Raw genomic sequence first — 26,008 nt, forward strand, 5'->3', positions numbered from 1 at the left:
CAACAGATCCTAGACAACGCGGAGCCAATACACTGCAGCAGCACCTCAACTAGCAAGCAGTTCATAAGCAGGCTTCTCTTGTCACCCACGTCACAATCAAGATTTTCAATTCTTCGTACCCCATTTGTAAAAATACCTCCACGATCATTATTCTGCTGTTGACACGGGTTTTCCGCGTTCAGGTTAAGCACTTCACGCACTTCAATTAACATTTCACCTGATGCCAACAAAAACAATCCAAATATTGTGTCAACTACATAAACACACAATATCAATATTCAAATTAAAACAAGCTTACATACATCATTGTACATATGGATATTTTCTTATGTCTCTCACTAAATGTGCTTCAAGACCTCCTACAGTAATTCAGTCAATTGCATAATAAGCCACTTCATGGGGAATATAAACAAGCATGGCTTCCTTCCAATATACAAGTAATTCCTGTGTGTTTGCTCGTTCTATTGTTCTGTTTGAAGTGGTCGGAGAGGGTCCAGTGGTAAGTACTGACTGCCCTTTCCTCAGCTGGGGGAAGCACGTTCTTGGCATCCCACCTTGCAATGCAGTTGAAGTTGGCATACATTTCAAGCAGTCGGAAAGCCATGGCTTTCTGTCAGTAAGTCATGGGGCAAGTCATTAGCTGCATGGTGCAACTCCGATAACAGGTCTTAGCATGAGAAGAGTGTGCCAATGGGTATATGTAACTCCACTGAGGTCAACGACATTGTGTCAGGGGTCAACTATGTGTCTAGATGAGTGTGTGTTTCTACTGACCTACTGACACACAGAGAGAGCTGGAATATGTTCCCACTGGTGTACAATGCATCACATTACAAGGCATTGTCGATTTGGGTCTCTGGATGGTCATCCATCATCAAGCCGTTACAGTGATATTATAGACTAACATCTAGTCTCTGAAATGAACATACTGTACAGAAAAAGTTGTTCAGTTATCTTAATAAAAATATCATAAAAGGGAGCCCAGTGACTCTCTTTATTTCAGGTACTGCAGTAATTGAGACTTGCCAAACATTATAGACTTGCATGGGCTGTATTTGATATATATTTGTATCAGGGTCTGTAAGACAGACTAGTGATATTAGTACATATTGGGATACCCTGGTGAGGTGAAATGGGCTTTAACGTTGCGTCCAAGATTATAGCACTGACATACATGCATGTGTGTGTGTGTGGCTGCTTGTACTGCTACTAGACTGATGCTGATTTTATAGTGCTAACCCACTGAGATACCATGCCGCAGTTTAACATGAATACCCCACTCAGACACAGTACACTGGCTCCGAGGCTACCAGTCCTTGTTTTAGACCCTTAATGATGATCGCCAGACAGGGTAACAAGAAGTACCACCTTTTAACCATTTTGGGTATGACACGGCTGGGGATCGAACCTTAGACGTTCTGCTCTCTGGGTGGCCACTCTACCACTAGACCACGGAGGCAGTCTTGGATAACAATATTGACAGACGTATACAGATCACTTTATAAGGTTGTATTTGTATTTAAAAAGTTAAACACTTTCCTCAAAATAAATGATTCTTTAGAAAGCAGTAACTGAAATGCATGTTCTCAAACATGGAGGAAATCTGACAGTCAAACATTTTAGCATAACTAGTGAGTGAGTGAGTGAGTGAGTGAGTGAGTATTGTTTTACGCCGCTTTTAGCAATATTCCTGCAATATCACGGTGGGGGACACCAGAAATGGGCTTCACACATTGTACCCATGTCGGGAATCGAATTCCGGTCTTCGGCTTGATGAGCGAACGCTTTTAGTACTAGGCCACCCGACCGCCCCTCGCATAACTGACAATCCTGTGTATGTATTTTATGATGTCACAGTCATCATGAGGTCATTTTCAAGCAAAGATTCAGACTTTAAGAAAGGAGGCGTGTATATTCTGATTTATCAATTCACATTCAGTAATCATGTAATCTTGTAGAAAAAATATCCCCAAGTGAGTTTCTTGGAGTTCTGCGTTTACTCTTTGCATATGTTCAGTGTGTGTCACTACCACCGATAAACATCCTGCATGTATAAAAGTTAACCCCAACTCTCAACTGAAACCTACAATTTTTTAATAAAATGAAAAGCATAAAATATGATGAAAGGAAGTGGTTTTTTTATTCCACCAACCAGAAATGATACAATAATCATTCCTTCCTAAAAAAATTGGGGTGGTCGGGTAGCCTAGTGGTTAAAGCATTCACTCGTTACACCAAAGACCCGGGTTCGATTCCCGCCATGGGTACAATGTGTGAAGCCCATTTCTGGTGTCCCCCACCATGATATTGCTGCAATATTGCTAAAAGCAGCTTAAACCCCATACTCACTCCTACGGAAATTACAAAGTATATTTCAAATTTAAGTCTTATTAATTTCAACCAACCAACCTCATTTTTGGGGCGAAAAATCGGTAACATTCCAAAAAGATCTTAGCTTTAAATATATGTTTCTAGAAGTTTCTTAAGCAATATCTGACTATTTATTTATATATATATATCTGTCTCTGACTAAGAGCAAGTTTGAAAGTGTAAACAGGTCGTTACTTTCTACTTGAATATGTATACCTATGTAACTGTAAAGCTTCATGTGATAATAACAGCACCCGACAACATATTCATACATTCAGCCTAACTTGAATATTATATGTATTGAGTGGTCCAGATTCATACATTGTCATAGGCTGACTGAGTTGGATTCAAACTGCCAACAATGACACACTAGTAAAGTGACTCATGCAAACAAATGAGGGATTTATGGAAATTGCATCGGTCAAAGAGTACTTCTTAAGCAAGCCCACAAACAGTGTCAGGCATTATACATCAACAGCATGAACAAGAAAAAGTGTGAGTGTGGAACTGGGTGTTTGATGCTGCTTTTCATGTATTTTAGTTATTATGATGACGTGTCAGTTTCACGTGGGAAGAACGCCCAAAGTATGGCATGTATGTGACTGTTAAATCCTTGAGGACTGGTAGAAGTGAATTGTATTTATTTATTTATTTATTTATTTATTTATTTATTTATTTATTTATTTATGTAATTTATATATTTATTTTAAATTCATTTATGCATTTAAAATGATATTTATTTATTTATTTATTTATCAATTGATCTATTTTAAATTTATTCATGTATTTTAAATGATATTTATTAATTTATTAATTTATTTATTTATTTAAAATTTATTTATGTATTATTTATTTATTTATTTATCGAATGATCTATTCATTTATTTTAAATTTATTTACGCATTTTTCAATGATATTTAATAATTTATTTATTTTAAATTTATTTATGTATTATAAATGATATCTATCTATCTATCTATCTATCTATCTATCTATCTATCTATTTATTTATTTATTGTCTGTCATAGATTCCATATCAATTTCTCACTACAGCCAGAATGTAATCCAATAGGACCAATGAAACACCCCAGAGCAAAACGAGAGCATGTTATCTGTGACTTCCACACAATCACTTAGCCTGGCCTCTGGTCCAAGTGTCTCCTTAACCTGCATTAAGCATGTGGAGAGGCGGCTCCCTGGGTTATCTCTGTGACAAACGCCACTCCCCTGAAACATGCCTCCACGGCTGGAGTGGATGCCTCGCAATGGCTGCTGCAAAACTCTACAAGAAATGCCAAGCCTGTACCGTGTGTCACAAGACTCACTACCCAAGCTGACATCCCCAAAGTTTGCTGCATTCAAAGATAAGCCCAATAATGTAGGATTCTGACTCCCTCTTCATGGAGTAATGATGAAACAAATGTCCAATGCATCATGATACGCTGTGCAGGATGCAAGGATTATATCAGCAGCTGTAAAATGTAAAATCATTGAACATATACTGTAAATCACTATTTGTGCTTTAATGTACAATGTATTATTAACTGACTCAATTCTAAACATAATTAAGTGTTCTTTAACTTCTTTTGCGTAGTATAGGTTACCGTTTGGCGACAATTCACTTAATTTAATGATCAGGAAATGTTTACTTGACATGTCAAGTGCATTTTTTCATGTTTTGTATTGCATATGGTAAGTTTAACTTATTATCCTGATATGTATTGCCTAGCAGGACATGTATTGTTATTAGAGGTGAAACAATACATTGATGCATCGTGAGTCTTCATGCACCAATGCAATTCATGGTACATTTGTTTCTGTATCGATACAAGATGATCCACCTTCTAAAATACATCACTGCTCATTTAATGACCCCCTGCGGTCTTGTCAGTCAAAAATCACAAAATGTGTTTGATTTTAGTTAACTGCTAAAAGTACACACACCGAAGATATGTCCACAGGTAGCTTTTGAACCTGCTCTGAAATATTTATAGTCAAGACATTTCCATGCGTTTTGACGTAATCATGAATATCGCGATATGTATTGTATCGTGACTTTTGTATCACGATACGTATCGTGACCTTTGTATGGTGATACATATAGTATCGCGATCTCGGTGTATTGTTCACCTTTAATTGTTACAGCCCTGCTCCCTTCATTGACAACAAGTTATCAAGGTTCTCTGTGACATCCACCTTATACATCCTCACCCTGTACAAGGCGACTATGCTTGTTGTAAGAGGCGACTAATGGGATCGGGTGGTCAGACTTGCTAAACTTGGTTGATGCATGTCATCGATCCCAATTGCATGGATCAATGCTCATGATATCAATCACTGGTCTGTCTGATACAGACTCGATTATTTACAGACCACCGTCATATAGCTTGAATATTGCTAAGTGCGGCGTTTAACAACAAACCAACCAGCCAAACAACATCCTCACCCCGTCGGTATGCAACCATGGCATATCTGACTCCCATGAAGCAGCAACTGGATTGCAATACTTATCCTACATCTCAAACACTATCACATCGAACAGACTCTTTAAGTACACTGAATGACAGAACTACATCCTCAAAGGCTTTATCAGGAGAACTGTTCTTGTCAATCTGGTTTCAATATAACTACAAAGGCTTCCCATTTCCCCTAAAGCCGTTTCTGGTCCTGAAAGACCTGTCCAAGATGGCTGCTCCACACCAGGAAATGTACCGCTCTCCTAACCACTCATCTACCAGTGTCAGGGACCTGAGCTGATTGCGTGTCTGGAAGACAAGCTGGTGTTGTGTCCTCCCACTGTGACCTGTGACCTGTGACCTCTGACCCCTTGTTCTGTTGCAGATATTGTGTGTTTGTCATGTAGCAGACAGAGTAAATGTCACAGCCACATTGTGAGTGACATAACACACGTGTGTACATTCTTCGTGGATGGCATACCATTGTCTTACCTGGTACACTGTTAACACACAGTGCCATTGAAAAAGTGGTCAAATTAACAAATGTTAAATTTGGAATAACTTGTCAGAGGGGTACCCAAAGTATGTGATCTATCCTATGTTGTCCGCCTTTCATTATTGTGGAAGCCTCAGTGGTTGAGTGGGTTAGATGAATGTGCTGATGATTAGGTGCCACACTCTGGCAGTGTGGGTTAGAATCCCTGATGGGCCTCAACACAAAAAAAGTAAGAAAATCTGTACGTTACTAAGAAAGGGTTATCCCAAATATAACATTTGTCACATGGTACACTGTTGTGGTACACTGTTGTTGTATACCGTTGTGCAAGCTGAGGACAACAAGTAGCTTGTAACTCACACAAACACAACACAGTGTTACTGTAAACTTGTGCACACTTGACATGCCAAATTCTTTGAGGCCTCACAATGACGAAAGAAGACATGCATCGCCATAACACAAACAAATTCAGCACCTCCGTCATATTATAAGAGGACAAGTTGTGATATTGCTTTGGGACAAAACTAAACAATCAGTCAATATTCTTCATTCCGTTTAGCATCAGCCATCGCTCTCACTGCATCACAGTAACCATGGCTACCATCTGACACACGCCCCTATCCATTCCAATTTCCATACAAATTGCTTCTGCTACATGAAACTGTGATCAGTTCCAAGTAAACACAGCAATTATGCTTCCACTTCAAAATGAAGGTGGAACGGGTGGCCCAGTCATTCTAAGGTGCCCAAATTCACTATGCAGAGTTGTGTCCCTTAGACACACCGGCAAGATAATGATCGTGGGTTTGAATCCCGGTGCACCCCAATTGTGTTTCTAGGGATGTCAGCACCACATCCATGCTTGTGGTAAAGGTCTAAGACCTGCATTACATCAGTCTTTCCTCCCACATTAAGCTGACATGACATCATATAACTGGAGATCCGTGAAGATCTGGGTAGAATAGGTCTTTACCAACCCATGCTTGCCATAAAAGGCGACATAATTCTTGCGATAAAAGGCGACCATGCATGTCGGGTGGTAAGGTTCACTGACTTGGTTGATGCATGTCATCATATACCAATTGCGTAGATCGACGCTCATGATGTCAATCACTGGATTGTCTGGTCCAGCCTCGATAATTTACAGACCGCCATCATATAGCTGGAATATTGCTGAGTCCGACATTTAACAACAAACAAACAAACAAACAATTCATATAACTGGAATACTTTTCAAAGTGGCCATAAAACCCAATTTTCTCACTCAAGTCAAAAATGGATGAAAATGACAATGTCCTTTCATTTTCTGATGTTGTTTTCAGTAAACAAAGAAGGGTTAGAGCCTACCTAAACATTGATTAATTGGATAGCACATAGAACCCATTTATAATGCCCAATCATGCAGTAACTCCTGGGTGTTCCGGCAATGAACATGTGTAGATTTCGGATCAGCTGACATGAGATTACAGTGTCAGCTTGTAGACTCGGACCAGTGGGACATGCACAGCAAATACCTCCAGTGAAAGCAAACACTACATGAAAGATTTACTGGCAGAAGTCGGAGATGAATGGCTAGAGTGATTATTGGAAACATGACTGTATAAAAGCCCTGATTCTCAGGTATCAACTCAGGTCACGATTTAGGTGATCAATAAATAGACTGTGTGGACACGACCTGTGTCAGGCTAAGGAAGGACTTTTGATCTCTTTCAAATAAACTTCCTAACCAGTGTTCTTCTATGAGAGACAGACTACCTCTGAAATCTGAGCAGCACCAACAACTACATTCTGGAGTTAGCGAGTGTGGTCTTACGCTGCTTTTAGCAATATTCCAGCAATATCACGGCGAGGGACACCAGAAATGGGCTTCACACATTGTACCCATATCAGGAATCGAACCTGGGTCTTCGGTGTAATGATCGAACGCTTTAACCACTAGGCTACCCGACCACCCCCAATAACAAGCTGTGAAGTCTGTCATTAATAAAATAAGAAATTGCTAGGAAATTAAGAAACAGTGACATTCCAATTGTGTGAATATCCACCGACATTTGACACATGAAAACTAAATATTGTGGCAAAGAAGTTAAATAACAATCAATTCTTTCATACTACAGGACCGCCTCTGTGGTCTAGTAGTAGAGCGGAAGGTCCGGGGTTCGATCTCCTGGCTGTCATATTAAAAGATGGTACTTGTTGTTTGCTCGACATTTAGGGGCTAAAACAAGGACTGGTCGGCTCGGAGTCAGTATACTGTGTCTGAGTGGGGTATTCATGTTAAACTGCAGCATGGTATCTCAGTGAGCTAGCGTCATAAATCAGCATCAGTTCGGACTAGTACAAGCAGCCACACACACACACACACACACGTACATGCACGTCGCTATATAAGTGCAATAATCTTGGACGCGACGTTGAACCCCATTTCTCCTCACCTCACCTCATACTACAGTAGTTAATCTGTGATGCCATGACTCCAACAAAGTGAAAGAACGCCAGTGATTCTTTCAAATTACTAAAGTTAATCTATCACACCATGACTTAAAAGAAGTCATGCATGACAGATAAACTATAGTAATATGAAAGAATCACTGGCGTACTTTACCTTCTTTTGAGTAGTATTACAATAAATAAATTTACTTTTACTTTTCACTATTTTCAGTAAATTGTCAAAATGTCAGCCTGTTAATCCTCATGTCCTCTCCCAAGATTACAAAAGGATTATCTAACTTCAAAGTGCACCATCACAATTTAGATATCCGATGCACCAAGTGCCTCCAATAAATTGACCACAGTCTTGAAAAGAGCTAAGCTAAAAAATATTTAAGAAACCAAAACTCAATTTATCCACCAAAAAAGAAATATTGTCACAATCCCAAGACGGTAAAGTATGAAGAATTTACAGATTTACTAAATCGCTAAAACACTTAAGAATTGTAGTCTTCTTCAAACACAATCTGGCAGGCTGACAAATACCCTCCATCGGACGTGAGCATGACATCAAACACAGACCACGCACTGCTCTACACGGGGACATGTCAAATCTCCTAATTGAACATTCTCAACATTAAACTCTAAATTACCCGAATTCACTGGGTATTAACTGCCAACTTTTTCCTCATCCTTGTAATGAACGGAATACATCCTCAAGACCACCATCCTCGCTACTTCCCAAACTTTCTTTTCAAGTGTGTACACTGAACTCAGGCCAGGTAATGCAACAACTGGGGGCATCAAATCTATTTTGGACACGTTTTTCAACCTGCAATTGCAATCTGATTTTTTTTTAAAAGTGTTAGAAATACAAGCTTTAGAGGAAGTTGAGAGGGAATAAGATTGAGTGTTTATCCATCAGTATTTGTTCCATTCTTGTGTTCTTGCACTTATTTTCTCACCAAACCACAGAAAAACTTCCAAAACATTCCACATCTACTAAATATTCAAACAGGGAGTGTTAAAATCTTTTTTTCATACAGTATGACAAACAGTTTGTGGGCACAAATTAATCTTCAAGTAGGTAAACACAATGGTAAAGTCTTTCTACATGTCATAGGATTAATTAGCAACACAAAACTGACCCATCCCCAACAGACACTTGCATTGTAAAGAAGTTCTTAAACACCCTGTAACTATCTGCACTTGAACAATGAACATTAGTCACCGCGCAAAGTACATCTGCAGTGTGATGATTGACAGTTAACGTGTCCGCATATATGACAGAGATTTATCCAGGATTCTAAACTGAAGTGCCCCTGGCGGGCATATTACATTTTTTTTTGTTATTTTATGTGTTTAAACATTGTATATTGAGATTGCATTCTTTGCAATAACATAAACCTAAGCATTAAAACCTCCTCATTTTTATTGCATTGTTATCAGTGAAATACAGGTTTTCTTTACAAAGCCAGAACATTATTATTTGTCATATACATTACAATGAATCGGGAATGTTTTTAATCCCAATTTGGGAATTTTAATGTCGTTTATTGCAGACATGGGGCTGAATATTGGCCTCTGAACGGGTCCAATTAAATCCCTGCATGAGGATAACACCTTTATGCTGGCAATAAGTTTAAGTTTAAATAACAGGTTTGATTCTCAAGTAATCTTAAATAAGGTCTGAAAAACTGCTCCAACAAAATTCTTTGATTTGATTTTAATACGCAAATATAACACTTCTTATTCTGGAACAAGGAGTGTGTTCATGTGTTTGGACCAGACAAACCAGTGATTAATGTCAGGGTATGATGACACATACATCACCAGCCTGATCAGTCATCCTCCAAGGTCCCCTCTTAGGACCAGCACAAGCTGCCGGAGATTAATTCTAACCCAAATCTCAGAGATTCAGCCAATGACTTCATGAATGAAGAAGTACCATTTGAACAGTACACAATTATACATAATTTGGGCCCCAATACACATTACAACTTTTCGTATGGTGATATATTGCAATACGATTTATGTAGCAATATGCCAACCCTTGTGAACAATATATATCTCCAGACACACTAGCTCTACCTAGGGAACAATAGCCATCTCTAGATACACTAGCTCTACCTGGGAAACAATATCCATCTCTAGATACACTAGCTCTACCTGGGAAACAATATCCATCTCCAGATACACTAGCTCTACCTGGGAAACAATATCCATCTCTAGATACACTAGCTCTACCTGGGAAACAATATCCATCTCCAGATACACTAGCTCTACCTGGGAAACAATATCCATCTCTAGATACACTAGCTCTACCTGGGAAACAATATCCATCTCCAGATACACTAGCTCTACCTGGGAAACAATATCCATCTCTAGATACACTAGCTCTACCTGGGAAACAATATCCATCTCCAGATACACTAGCTCTACCTGGGAAACAATATCCATCTCTAGATACACTAGCTCTACCTGGGAAACAATATCCATCTCCAGATACACTAGCTCTACCTGGGAAACAATATCCATCTCTAGATACACTAGCTCTACCTGGGAAACAATATCCATCTCTAGATACACTAGCTCTACCTGGGAAACAATATTCATCTCTAGATACACTAGCTCTACCTTGGGAACAATATCCATCTCCAGAAACAGGAACAAAAACACCCAAAGCACATAACAAAAGTCTTGATTTCTTTTTAAAATCAATTATAAAAAGTTATTTTAATCAATTTGATGGGCTCAAGTTTTTCTTATCATGTTCGTAACACAAATGATATAATCCCAACCAATACCACACCACATCATCCCACAGACAAACAAGCCAAGTTTTCCTCAGAATCGCAGATATATGTGTTATTATAGAATATCGTCAGCATAATCCTGCCAGTATTTCAGTATTTGTAATGGCCAGAGTCGCGGACACAGTGATGCACTGTGCGACATGTCGGTCAGCATGTCACCACCATGTTGACAGATCGGTGCACTGACACAACAAGGCATTGATCACAGGAAGCCCTCAATTCAACATTCTAGTAAGAATGCCCAAAATGTCCGTTGCATCCCAGAGAAGAACCTTGAGACATGTGTGCTGGTTGCTGTGATGCAATTGAAAGCTATTAATGGCTGAATGTACATAGTCTGAGTTTACATTCACTCTCTATCATGTCTTGCTACAAGTGGAAGTTTTTAAAAGAATGAGTATGTATCAAGGACGGTTTGACACGAAACTTGTGAACATGTGAAGGGGATCCAAATTAAACATTCCATGTACATGATGTAGATATTACTTCCATTGAAAATTCACTGACAGATGTATGTCTAAATAATTTTAAAATATACTTTGATAGAATTCTAAGACAATAAAAAAACAGCAGATCTGCAAACAAACAAAAAAGTAGTAACTTTGGTTTGCTGTAACAGTGAAGTTGAATACTTATGTATCGATGCTCATGATGTCAATCACTGGATTTTCTGGTCAAGACTCAATTATTTACAGACCGCCATCATATAGCTGGAATATTGCTGAGTGGGTCTTTAAACAACAAAGAAAAAGAAAAATTAATGCTCAGATATGTTGTCATACAAATAGCTTTCGATATTGCTACGGAACAGAAGCAGTTTGAGCTCCATTTCAAGTTGATTGAACATAAATACTCTGTTCAATTAGTTGTTGACTTTGGCTTTTCATAACATTATGACATGTCTATCTCAGACCCCTTTCAAAAGTTTTGACATATTTCCTCATAATTTAGACATTTTCACTAGCTAACTATTGTCTGTTTTATCAAAATCCTTTTTAACAACCGACGAAAAACACTTACTTAAAAAAATATAATAAAGCAAAAAACACATTTTAGTCAACAAAAACTTTCAAAATTATATCTGAACTTAACCTTTCATCTTACAATGCTGTACATAGGTTTCACTAAATAACTGTCAAACATTTTAGACGAATAAAGAACATAAATTGGTTTGTTGTCCTTGTGAGGGAGGAAAAAGGAAAAGCAAAATGAAGACATGATCTTCCCACCACCTGTCTAGCAAGGGGAGGTAACCCATCATTGTGTACATTACAAGCTCGGGTAAACAGTTAGAATTCTCAGACGAGACCTCCCATGTTCGACAGTCATTTGTTAAGCTCTGAAACAATTCAGTATATGGCCAGCCCCATATTCAGCCCAGCCCTCCCCACAGGACCATCTTGACAATGTCTACGTCACTTGACGGTCACTTCACAATGCTCTTGGTTCCCTACAACTACAATCTATACCATAGCCTTGACATTCCTTAAACCTTGAAGGCAAACAGTTTTGACTTTTTGGTAAAATAAACAACGCTTTTGACATATGCACTCTGCTGATAAGACAGACGTAAATAAATAAGGTTTTACACTGATCTGTGCTAGAGTGTCAGGTTTTAGTGGTTAAATACGTATGAAACATGATATTTCCATGTTGAAATGAAAAACATTTTTAATCTTTCTATTTTCTTCAACAAAAACAAATGTAGATATGCTGTTACTTATTGTCCTACACACAAGTATCCAAAATAAATATTTACATTTGAATATTTTTAATAAGTTAAGACTGTTTGAAGAGAACCACGGGTTGGGTCGGCCACAAGCATAAGTAAGCTTAGCCTGTGACAGTCACAGCCACAAGGTGGTGCAATAGACAGAGACAGGCACATCTGTCAACACCCGTCACCTTCAACACGCAACTGACAATACTTTCACAGTGACGACTCTGTGACTGACGGCCAAGTAGCGAAACATGGTGAAATGTGACAGTTTTACTCTTAACATGCTTACTCCCAATGTATCACAGGAAATGTTGATGTCTATTCTGAGAGGCTCGGACTTGAAACACTTTCGCTGTGGAAATACTTGATGCAGGAATAGGAAAGGGGCATGAAGTTACATGAATCCCTGGTATTTCAAGGACAGGATATATGTTAGTGGGTGAATTTAGAATATGGAAGATATGTCAGTGATGGTGAACATGGTGAAGGAGAGAAACTGACGATGATCATTTATATCAATCATACTTTGAGCATGTAATCCAATCAGGATATTTTCGGCCTTTGATGGATATAGGTGAATGTATTCAGTGACAGTCAACACTGAAATTAACATGAGATGTACATTTCGGTCAGTGGTGACTACCAGTGAGGTGAATGTCATTATCCAGGTCACCAATACCAGCATCACCAGAGCTGACATTACAGAATGACCATGTCCTTCATGCCTATTGACCAGTCAGTGCTGACCTGTTACGTTCACAGCTACTTACAAAGGCCATTGATCTCAGTGTTTATTACTCTGTCCATATGACATAATGTGATCAAAGCTCTCTCCTCTATACCTAGGTGTTGTGGAGATATTGACATAACATTGTACATTTCACTCATGAGTGGCGGGTGATATGGACGTATATCTCACACATGACTGGTGGGCGATATGGTCATATTTCGCACAGGATTGGCAGGTGATATAGCCCGATATAAGCAGCCAGGATGTCTGCAAGGATGGAGATCCCTGCTTAGCTAGTCACTGCTTCACTGGTCAAGACTGACCACTCCTGCAGTCAACGAACCATGTGACTGGTCTTTGATTCTGTTGTCCATCAATCAAACTTAACTCTGTCAACTGGACGTCACATTCAAGGTTAACTGATGATCATGATGAGATATAAACAACCCCTAATCAACAACTAGAAACCTTAAAGGAAAACATTTCTTTTTCAATTATTTACAGACACCAAAATAATGAATTCCTAAGAAGATTCTCTTTTGATTCCAAGTAAATACTCATTTAAATCTACAATATTTGTCCAGAGCGCAGTGACTGTTGTTTGTGTTGGTTGGTTTGTTGTTTAACGCCGCATTCAGAAATATACATCTATACGACGGCGGTCTGTAATTAATCACGTCTGGACCAGGCAGTCCAGTGATTGATATCATCAGCATCGATCTACTCAATTGTGATACAACGACATGCATCAACCAAGTCAGCGAGCCTGACCACCCAATCCCATTAGTCGCCTCTTACGACAACAATGTAGAACATCTACACTAAAACCTATTTTGTTTTATTAGCTATTTGTATTTTTGTGTCCTCCCACGGGTAACCATGACAACAGTCCATGTGGACTATTGCGATGACAGAAGTAGGTATGCATACATCATTAACACTGCATACACACCTATGGCCGTCAGGTGTTGGCAGGTCACATATGATTCATACACTAGCAATCAGGAAGAGGAATCGCCTAATCGGCATATTTGCCTTATTTGTAACTCCCGACAAATCATGTCGGGGCATACTCAACATAGCATATATTTTTTTACATCCTGTAACCAGGTAACCATGGTAACAAAATCTGAAGAACTAGGATCAATTATTAAAATAATTTATTTCTTTATCAGCATGGTTTAATGGTGCTAATACCATAATAATACTAGTTGTTATTTTATTGTTTCCTTATCATGTGTGTTACCATGGTAACATGTCTTCATTTCATAGTCCATCCTTTAACTGTTTTGACACACATAGTAAACTTCAAGCCTATTCTTTAATCATGACATATTAACCATTATTTTTCATTACAGTCACAACATATTAAATTATCATGACAAACAGTTAATATTGAGGATCGTATTCCCAACATAGAACCCATCTCGGGCCTGGGTAAAACTTGACACAATTAAATTATCCTCACCACATATGAATCAGTCACCAAAGGGAATGGTTGAGTGTACATAACCAATTTGAAACCAATTTTCTTATAAGACTTCATAAATCACTGTTTAAGTCCATGACATAAAACATCAATGCATTTTGCATGTTTAGCCAAAAAATTCAGGTCTGTAGGTACAAAAAACACACAAAAGATATTTCCAATTTCAAACATATTTTTCATTTCCTCTCGTGATTTATCATAATTTGGAGTGTTTTTAACTTTTTAAGATATCTTTTCAACAGAATTTAATTAGAGTATTACAAATGAATTATTTTACATTGAGAGCGACAGTAAATGATTTTTTTATAACAATTTACTTATTTCTGGGCACCAAAATAAAAAGAACTGAATTTCATAAAAAAGAATTCACTCTTTGGGAGTACCGTATTCAACGTAATAAGCGCCCAGGGCGCTCTCAAAATTAGAAATAGGGGGCTCTTATTTGAATAGAATTTTGGTGAGAAATAAATACAGAATTGAAAGATCGTAAATTTTGTGATTTATGGTGACAGCCTGAAAAGAAACAAATGAAAAGTCTGTGCGTATTATACACGACAGATATATTTTCCAGGATTTAATTGCCCATAATTAAGGGTGCATATAACACACAAGTGCATATTATACACGAATAAATAAGTGTTCATTGATCAATCGGAAGGGGTGCTAATTGGGATTGTTCACTAGCCAATATATTAGCAATTATTGCCGTGGGCGCTTATTAGAGCGGGGCGCTTATAACGTCGAATACGGTAGGTGGATTTGTAAACCAAGTTTTAAAATAGTCGCCTGATTTGTTGAAGGTTACAGGAGCGGGTTTGATGTGATGTAATGACAGGGCCTGGCCTGGCCTGGAGAATAGGCTACCTGCTCGTGTACCTGACAATGACAGAGATGGCAGATTTATGCAACGGGCAGAGTACTCAATACACAGACGTAATTAACACCCAAATGAAGCAAACAGCTGCTTATCCAAATGTTGTGATTGACGCCATGCCTACCTGGCTAGTAGGTGTGTCGTCAATAGCAACCTGTGGATTGAATGTAAAACCATCGGCACCATGTACTCAGCCTAATCCTTGCACTGATGTCAATTTGCACAACACGAATAACTCGACTGGTTCATCATTGACACTACCCTGGTGATACAAAACTGATGATAATGTATTAACTGTATCGGACAATACCTGCTCGTTCTACCACCGTCACTCTTGTTTAACATGTTTTTCTATCATGGCACTGATACTCAATCATGAATCAAAGCCAGAGTACATATAAAAGAAAGTATATATCGTGTTTTCAGATATTTGACATCACCAACAATAATGCCAGTCATAATGTGGAACACACTAAGAGGCATCAAGTTTCTTTTTGGAAGACAAGCGGTTTCAGATCACCTTTCATCGTAACACTGACTTAGCAATTTCAATAATGATATACATAAAAGTCCAAGTAAAGATGACAAAATTCAGAAACATGTCCTAATATACGGTAGCCCTTGTCTCCACCACAATAACTGGACAATGATTGAGAGCTATAAAATTTAGAAGTTATTCCAGATTTGAAACTTAATAGTCACAGAGTAGCTTCTAGTGAAGGTCTATCATTGAACTTAACCTCTAGATTCTAATGGTGGAGTGGAGTGGAGTGGAGTGGAGTGGAGTGGAGTGTGGAGGAGCGGAGTGGAGTGGGGTTGGGTTGGGTTGGGTTGGGTTGGGTTGGGTTGGGTTGTTGTGGTGTGGTGTGGTGTGGTGTGGTGTGGTGGGGTGGAGTGGAGTGGAGTGGAGTGGAGTGGAGTGGAGTGGAACAGAGTAGAGCAGAGTGGAGTGGAGTGGAGTGGAGTGGAGTGGAGTGGGGTGGGGTCGGGTGGGACGGGGTGGGAGCTATAAATATGGGCTTTGTTTTACACCATGGTTGCTATTTTGCTACCATATGGCATGGCCGTAACTGACCCTCCACCACCGAGAACCTGGACGATCATTCCACTTAAGTATGACCTTTTGATTGTGTAAGATGTTTACATCAGCTTAGAAGTTTGCAACTTGTTGACATTTACAAACAGAAGACAAAGCCTGTCCTCCATCCTCTCATTTACAACAGAAATGAAACAATGAACGAGTGCCTAGTCCGTGTTTACTTACGGACATTCCCCTGAAGCATGAACAGCTTACATCAGAGCTACAGCTTCACCATGTCTAAGTACAATAGGTTCACATGTTCTTTAAGAATCATATTTTTATCAAATGGATTCTGGAGCCCCCTGCTCCAAATTCTTAGAGCGAAAGAAAAAATTTGCTTTTTTTCCACCGACCTTTTCCCCCAGATCTCTTTTAACCTTTGGGCTGGGTATCCGGTTTGACAACACAAGGAATGTTATGAAGTCTGTGTCTGAAGGAACACTGTCTGAAGAAACACAGCTGAAGAAACACTGTCTGCATTATGTCTACACCAGAGAGTGAAACATAAATTAACTTTTGGTAATGTCTTTGGTTCCCATTTCATCTTTATTTTGTTCCTACCTAGGTCTTCAGAAACCCATGTTTGCCGTAAAAGGTGACTATGCTTCTCGTAATAGCGAGTAACGGGAACGGGTGGTCCGGATCGCTGACTTGGTTGAAGAATGTCATCGATCCCAATTGTGTGGGTCGATGCTCATGATGTCAATCACTGGATTTTCTAGTCAAGACTCAATTATTTACAGACTGCCGTCATATAGCTGGAATATTGCCGAGTGTGGCGTAAAACAACACACCAACCAAACCAAATCTTACCTTTAAACAAAAGTAAATCTCAGATGCAAATAATATTGTTTTCTTGAAACACTCTACCATGCTGTACCATCACTTTTGTAGTTGGTATGTTATTTAGTGTTAGTGAACAACAAGAAGAACACCCAATCTCAATGGCTGAGACAACATAGTTTTATGTCTGCAATATTCCAACTACCAGCCTACACACAATAGTCCCATGTCTGGAACTGAACACATATTCTTGGCATGACGAGCGAGCACTTTAACCACTAGACTATCCTAAAGCCCCTTATTACCACTCACAGAGCTACAGATAAGCTGCGTATTTGCGTAAAATATACCCCAAAAATATTCAAAACCCAACTACTTACAATTAACGTGCATACAGAAACACATGCTTTAAATGAAAAACGCAAATGTACAAAAACGGCATGCATAAATACCCACTGAAGCTTCTTCAGCATGTGTACAATGGAGCTAATTTCGGAAACACAATTACGAGCTCAAAAACTGACAATTCAAGTATCTTGGGTACCTAAGTATCGATGATATCGTAGGCATCAGTGTTCCTATCTCTAACCCTGTCCACTTGGGTCAGTCAGCTGTAAACAGTAAACCTACTGGGAGAGACATAAATTCACTCTACTTGATCTGTTCTAATTTCAGACATGACAACAAACTCCTTGGGTACACATTGTAGAGGCGCTATCTGATCATGGACGATGTGACGTCACTTATTCAAAACCAATCTCATTCAAATATGATCTTTTACTCAGTCACAATACGTCTCTGAGGACACACCCATAGACACAGTAAAAGATCTAACTTTGATGAGATTTTATTAAAAATAAACCCGAAATATTTTATCAGAAAACCTGACCTCCTGTGCTCTGATCAAGCTACTGAGATGAGTAGTGTCACCAGAGTGTATGACCATGACATCAGAAGGCAGCAATGCTATTATAGGTGTCTGTGTCATAGGGCCAAGATCAACTGTTTGGATAAACACTTGACTCTCGTTGCGGACATACCTCTTACAAAAGGTTTACTTATCTCTGTCTTACGGCGCTCAGGTAGCCTCATCGCCCAAGTGTCCCATTTCGCTATGCTGAGTTGCGTCCCTTGGGCAAGCCAGAAAGCTACGATTGTGGTTTAAGATCCTTTTTTGTCTCATTTATGCTTTTAAGTTTGTCAGCACCAAATCTATGCTCATGAGTTTCACCAAAGTAACATCTTTATCTGAAACCTGCATCACTTCGAACTTTCCTCTCACATTAAGCGAACACGCCATGATAGAACTAGAATTCTGCTAAAGTGGCGTTAAAGCCTACTCACTCACTCGTTCTACTAATAAAACAGCTTAGATATTTGGACAGGGCAATATGTTAAAAGTAAACTTATTGGTGAATCTGAATATTTTTTTAACACTTATGATACACTGGGGTAGAACAAACTTTATTCCTTTATTAAAATCATCATGATTTTTTTGTAAAATGTAATAATAGTTGCATCCTTTCGATTTTTCTATTCCTTAAAAAATCAAATGGCAAAATCAAATAAATTCCATATATTTTAATTTTATTTATTTGTTGTCATTCTAATTTGATCCAAGAGCTGAAATATTCAAATTATATCACTTTCATTACAGCCAACAATTATAAAAGAGCAGCCAAAGATTTCATTCCAGTTCCATGTTTATCATGACGAGGGTCTCTTGTATAATAGATACCTAAGGGTATATCACTCAAATATGCAAATTGTGATTACACAGAGCTCCAGATAAGCTTTTGGTGTTATGGGTATTTTAAAATCATTGGGTATCAGTAATTCTATCTGGGTATTTAAATTTCTGTTACCCACTAGTTTTTACACATGTGGGTATTTAAGTTAAACATTTAAAAACACTATTCATCTAGGCCCTGCAAACTGGTTTTGTGTGGGTTCGAGAGCTTTTTAGGACTAAAAAATACCACAATACTTCCACAAGAAAGTGTGATGGCAAATGATCATGATGTAACTGTCATCGTGGAGTTTGGCAAGGTTGACGGAATGCCCTTTTATAATTTCAAAATAAGTTGCTGATTTGCTAGTCGAATATGCAGGGTTACTTCACAATATTTTGATGATACGCTCAAGTCTTTTTTTTGTAGCATATTTGTAATGTTCGTTGCGTATTTGATACGCCTGGATTTTATTTTACTGCGTTTTTCTTCATTTCTGATGCGTATTTCACGCAGATACGCAGCTTATCTGGAGCTCTGATACAAAGTGACAACATTCACAAACATTCCATAAGGTGATGCTGTCAATTCTGATCAGTGTTTGTTAATAAAACAAATAAAAGCAATAAAACCCTTTCTATATTCATAAGAATTCTCTGCTCAAAGCAAAGTCGATTGAACTATTCCTACTGATAATTCTAAAACAGTATAAGATGGTGTAGATGGTAGATGCTTCTTAATTATTAAGCTGCAAATACATGATCTGACTGACATATATATCCATTGTGAGTGAGAGAGTGATTTGGGTTTTAACAGTATTCCAGTTATATCACGGCATGTCAGCTTAATGTGGGAGGAAAGCCCGAAGTGATGCAGGTCTCAGACGTTTACCACTTCGTTGAAACACACAAGCATGGGTATGGTGCTGACAAACCTAGAAACATAATCAGGAATAACCAGCATTCGAACCCACAATCATAGGTTCCGGACGTGGCCAAGGGACACAACTCTGCACAGTGAATCGCAGCGCCTTTGAAGACTAGGCCACCCGTGTCCTATATCCACTGAGAAGCTTTAAGAGATGTGACAACGCAGTAGTAATACTGATCACAAAAACATAATGTTCCTGAGTTCAATAGATAATGACCAAAAAAATGATGAATTGTTAAACATCATTAATACGTATGTAGCTTAATACTGCTAATAAAATCAACACGATAGCACAATATTGAGTATAGTGTAATAAAAAAAAATGAATAAAACTGTTTAACATCATCAGTGACCATTTGTTGATAAATGTTGAAACATGTATAATTGTATTCCTATAGTGTATCAGGGCTATAGCAATACACACAAAGGGATACAAAGTTGTTAATCCTATTCCCGCTGTACAAATAGTCAGTCTAAGTATCTAATGACTAGTTTTCTTCATCCTTTGAGAAGAACGTATTTCAAGGAAAGGATTATATACATTAGGTAGCCGCTGGTAATGGGTGTGTATTATGTTGGATGCAAGTCACGAACTCAACACAGGGTTTGGTGTCACCGTAACAAAACCACTCACGATTCATATACTTAACATACACATGTATTTATCAATAAAAAACATCCTTTTTCACTGCTGTGTAAGTCCTATAGCACGATTGGCACGTAAAGTGCCAGTGACGTTACTTACGACAATAGCTAAAATGGTGAAGAAATCATTATTGTTTTGACCATTCTTTTAGATATAAATAATAATATATTCCTGATAGTTTGGAAGTCTGAACAGATTAGATTTTTTGGTCACAATTATTCGGGTGTATCAAAGTAAAATCGACAGCGATCTATGAATAAGAAAACGTACAAATTTATTGATAAAGAATGTCAACCAAACAGTCACGATCTGTGAGTTTTGAAAAGATAAACACCCAACGCTCGATCATTCCTTGTTGACACGCATATTCTATTTAAGTGAGTATTTATCAGCGATTTGTACGTAAATAATTTTATGACAATGTTAACATTCACACACATCGATAACACTTACCTTTAGTAGTATATAAACAAATATCAGATGTAAACATTTCATGTTGTCTCACGTCAGAAGCGACACACAATCAGGGTTGGTGTTTCAAGTGTCTTGTCACTGTATATTCCCAGTATAGCAGTTTACCATCGCTCTTTGAGTGGGTATAGTCTTCCCGTACCACCTCTCACACACTGGGCCGATACGGACGTCTGTGATCTTGAATGAAAAATTTCAGACAGGTGAATTTGGAACGGGCCTCGAACTTTCACTGGGAGCCTTTGCAAATGTCTTCGCTTTGTATCCTCTTTTGAGTGAATTTGACGATTTAAGCCGGCTGCTGACCTGTTTATCCCCGTGATCAGTACTGAGTGTTTCGACACTGTAAAATGTCCCGTCCCTAAATGAGGGTTACTCACTCGAAAATGCCGACATTCGCCCCGAAGCCTCGCCCAGTTCACCTCTCGGCTTACGAGCATTGCATCTCGACATCGTGACGTCACAGCCTCGTTTTCACCTCTGGCGGATTCCCTTAGTTTTCGTTTCGGGAGTTTTCACTCAAGCGTGACATTTAGTTATTTTTTAATCCGTTCAATTAATACACATGTATTTAACGTCGAAATTTTACTAAAACATACGCATTTATAAATAACGTATCTGTTTCAATTCTAATTCAAATGCGTGTTTGTTTTGTGGGTAGATCACTTGGTGTTAGAAGTAGGTCGTAGTTTATTTTTAAACACACGAGGCAAGCCGTTGGGATCCTCGCTCATTTCCGTATTTTCCTTCGTTTCCTTGACTTTGTTCTAGTAATAGTACATGCACCACGTGGGGGAATAGGAAGCTTATAAGTTTCCCTGTTGTTCTAGGTAAGGAATGTACAACATGTATGAATGGTCTTAACGCACACCTTACATGCCCACAGCGGCGTTGAACACCAAGTAACACTTATATTCAATATTGCGTGGCTGCAACAGGCATATTTTTATAACACACTATAAAATATTTCATTTTTAAATTTTAAGTCATGACTTAGGCGAGTACAAATGTTTTTTTACGTATCGTAACTTAACGGTTTACATTATTATGGCTGAAAAATATTTCCTATGATATTGAACGAACAATTACTACTTCACAGTGTAGTGTTAAAAACACTACAAGATATACGTGGGAGAGAGAGAGAGAGAGAGAGAGAGAGAGAGAGAGAGAGAGGGAGGGAGAGAGAGAGAGAGAGAGAGAGAGAGAGAGAGAGAGTGTGTGTGTGTGTATCTGTGTGTGTGTGTGGTGGGTTGTGTGTGGGGTGTTACGGGGGCCTATTTCAAGATTACAAAAAGAAGAAAACTATTTTATTGGTGTGTCACATGGTGCATAACAAACACTACACAAGGAATTACTAACAAAATACAACACGCGATTGTAAGCCTACAAAAAAATAATAATAATAATACATTGCAATAATAGCTGACATGCTTTATTTATTTCCCAGTGCCGACGGAGTAGGCTAGTGGGTAAAGCGTTCGCTTGTCACGCTGAAGGTCCGGGTTCGATTACAATGTGTGAAGTCCATTTCCCCACGGTGATATTGCTGGACTATTGCTAAAAACGGCTTAAATCCCAACTCACTTATTTATTTCCCCGTTGACCTAACATTCTATTTCGTGAGCGATGTGAGGTAAGGTGTATCAGTGACCTTAATAGGATATGGCAACTAATTAATTGATGAGCATAAAGCTAATGATATGTTCGTGTCAGCCTCGCTCAGATAAACCCAATTATAGACCATAAAGTGATTACTGGTGAGGACATAGCAACGCTATGGGAAAAGGCTAAAGTGTCACTTCTTTTACTACCCTCAATCAGTTTAAGTGCAGTCGGCAACAAGGATATACAATAGGAAATGTTCGGGAGCACGTACGTCTTAAACATGTGTAGACGATTATCACACATAATAGCCGAAAACCAAGGTTTAATCTCCTTTTGACGTAATACTAGGACAATAAAAAAAACAATGTAGCGACGATCATTTTGAACTGTGACACATTCGGCATGCATTAGACGTTAAATATTGTTTTTATCTTTTCACCGATAAATTAAAAAATATGACTGTGATGACGTTGAATAGCATACTTACACCATATCTTTATCGCTATATGGCTGAAATAATGCCGATGCGACGTTAAATTTTAATTCACCCCAATTCTTTATATTTTTGTACCATATATCTATATATTTCTTCGTGCTTGTACATGTACATTGTTGTTATTTTACATTTTCTTCAATGTAATTTTTGGGGGAAAAATGTGAAGTTCTTCTGAGAAAGTTATGATTTGAATAATGCGTTACCCCAATTATTGACGAACCTGTGAAATATGATACTCAGTGGACTCTGTACAATAGCCTATCACATTACATTTATACGCCCGTTGACGAAGAGGCGACTGTACGGTGCTTGTCTATGTCAGCCACGTGACGCGAAATAAACACCAGATCGCTCATCTGAGAGATACGGGCATTTAATGAGAATCCAACATGAGCCGAGTTTTGAAATTGACATGCTTTGATTGGGAAAACTCTGCCGATGTTTTCACGAGTTTGCTTAGTGATGAATATCAATACAATTAGACAACAGATGCTTTCACTACAGATGCGTGGTATTACAGTGATACAGAGATATGCCACTCCCTGTTTGTGCGTCATACGATTTATGTATTTTGTGATAAGATATGAATATATACGGAGCATATGTGCGTTAATGATGACAGTTCAGGTTTCATTCGTAAAGATTTCTTAAGTGTCTTGTAATCTTGATGCATACATCATAACTGCATGTGTTGTACTGTTTGAATATGTTATACCTTCCCCTTTTTCTTGTATTTTTATGTCATGTAATAAAATTAAACACGTGTTTATTTGGAGCCGACCTTTTACGTTTGTCTTCAAGGTTTGTTTGTTTGTTTGTTGTTTTACGCCACACTCAGCAAAATACCAGCTATATGACGGCGGTCTGTAAATAATCGAGTCTGGACCAGGCAATCCAGGGATTGATACCATGAGCATATTGTCTTCAAGGATATACAAAACCATACACACACACACACACACACACACACACATGGTACGCCATGGACAAGGGATCGAACCATCGACCTTCCGCTCTCCTATCCACTAGACCACTGAGACGGTTGTTAAGTCGGGTGTTTTTTTTACCACCTTGCAAAACAGTGTCCCGTTACGTACCATGCTTTTGACATATCTGTTCCAATATTCCATCAATTAAATATCGTTACTTGAATTTGGTGGAAGCTAAAACGAGTTCAACTCATTGAGTTAATTCCTAAAAAAAAAATAATCTTTAAAAAATATAACATGAAAGTAATTCACCACTTCAAATAAATTAGTTATTACAAGGCAGTCGCTAGACCTTCAAATGTCTGCTCCCTTCGTGGAACATCCACGTGCGATATACACGACTTGGTGTGTGACGTCATCACTTACGGGATCAAAGCTCCGAGACGCCGGTTTCCTCTGTTAAGTATTTGTGTCATGTTAAACAGCCTCGTGGTCAAGACAGTGCGATTCTCTCCACGTAACCCTGCACAAAAACGCTTGCTTCCTGTTTTAAGTCTGTACATGTATAGTGTAATTGCCCGGTCGCCGAATATCTTTACATATATTCTTACCGGTGTCCTACTACCAACAGACATATAGGGTATCCCTGTGGTTAAAGCGTTCGTTCGCTCGCCTGGGAGGCAGGGTCGATTCCAGATTTTTTTTAAATCTTATAACTGACGCATGTACCCCTTCATCGCTCGAGCAGCCTTGTCCAGATACAACGTCTTCCCTTCAAATTGACCTAACAATACATATCTATGCTACGATAAGAAAAAATATAATTTCTTTTTAATATGAACAAAGGAAGTTTAAAATTGATAACTTTTCTTTTGTTTCTTGTCACGTTTCAGGGCAACCTTTTGTCCCTTCAAATATTTTTAGTTAAAGAAAAGGGTGTATGTTTTTTAATAATGCGGAAATGACTTCGGCTACTTTTTAGTCAATCGACCACACATAAGTGTTTTTATCATCCCATCATTTCCATGTTCACCAGGAAGGCTATACGACCAGCGATCACTTACCTTGTCAATAGCTGTCACTTTGACGGATCACGCACCTGCGGGGTCCTGCACAGAAATCGACAACAGGCGGTGTCTCACCACTTTACACGCCTATGCAATTAGCAGTTTATCTTAAGCGGCAATCTTCAGAAGTATCAGTCAATCAGCCGGCATAACCACGTTTTGTTTGATGCAAAATGAGTATACTTATTATTATTTCACATTTGAAAATATTTATTACCCAGCTTATTGTTGTATTCACGATACGTTGCGCCACAATGTTCTCTTGACATGAGAGCGATGTTTATATTGTATGGATATACAATTTAGTCTGCTGGGGGACTTATCTTTATTGAACCGTTAATTACATTTCTCACTTTAAACAAAGGCATTCCATTGTGTTGTTTTTATTTACAATGATAACCATTACATTATTAACTCCCAATTAAGTTGGACACTCGTTAATATTGTATAAAAGTGGTCACAGCTGTGTGGAAAAATATAGGATCACAACGCTTGTTTTCAAGGGTTTTTTTTGGTTTTTTTGTGAGTTTGGGAGATCTTTATAATATACACATGCAATGGAGTGAAGGTGATCACAAACTCGCGACAGCATACGACAGAGTGACCGACACAGTTTTCAAGTGTAGAGTGTCTGAAAATGCATATGGGCGTGGTCTGCGTGGGCTAAGCTGATTGCAGAAACATTCCTCACACCTCTACAACTATTTTGATGAGAGGGTCGCGAGATACAGATATATGGAAAATATTTGTGTTTATTAAAGATGTTTGTAAATACTATTTCAAGATAATTTCAACATCCACTGGGTCAAAATCAAATCAAAACATGATCCACAAACACTTTTGGATATTTGTTCCCCCAGCAGTGTATGAGTATCCTGTAGGATGAGAC

The 26,008-nt window shown here is 38.5% G+C and overlaps 1 protein-coding gene across 4 annotated transcripts in view; it reads right to left on the minus strand.

Annotated features, from left to right (window-relative positions):
• The window catches only part of LOC139475958 (tyrosine-protein phosphatase 10D-like), a 66,076-nt gene extending 44,602 nt beyond the window's left edge, over positions 1-21,474 (minus strand). For all 4 annotated transcript variants that reach the window (XM_071259177.1, XM_071259175.1, XM_071259176.1 and 1 more), the window contains exon 1: positions 21,005-21,474. In XM_071259177.1, coding sequence (XP_071115278.1) covers positions 21,005-21,046 — 42 coding nt within the window. In that variant the 5' untranslated portion in view covers positions 21,047-21,474. The remainder of the gene's footprint in view (positions 1-21,004) is intronic.
• Between the last annotated feature and the right edge of the window lie 4,534 nt (positions 21,475-26,008).

This window comes from Haliotis cracherodii, unplaced genomic scaffold (genome assembly GCF_022045235.1).
Source record: "Haliotis cracherodii isolate W230 unplaced genomic scaffold, xgHalCrac1.p SCAF_3, whole genome shotgun sequence".
NCBI classification, from domain to species: domain Eukaryota; kingdom Metazoa; phylum Mollusca; class Gastropoda; order Lepetellida; family Haliotidae; genus Haliotis; species Haliotis cracherodii.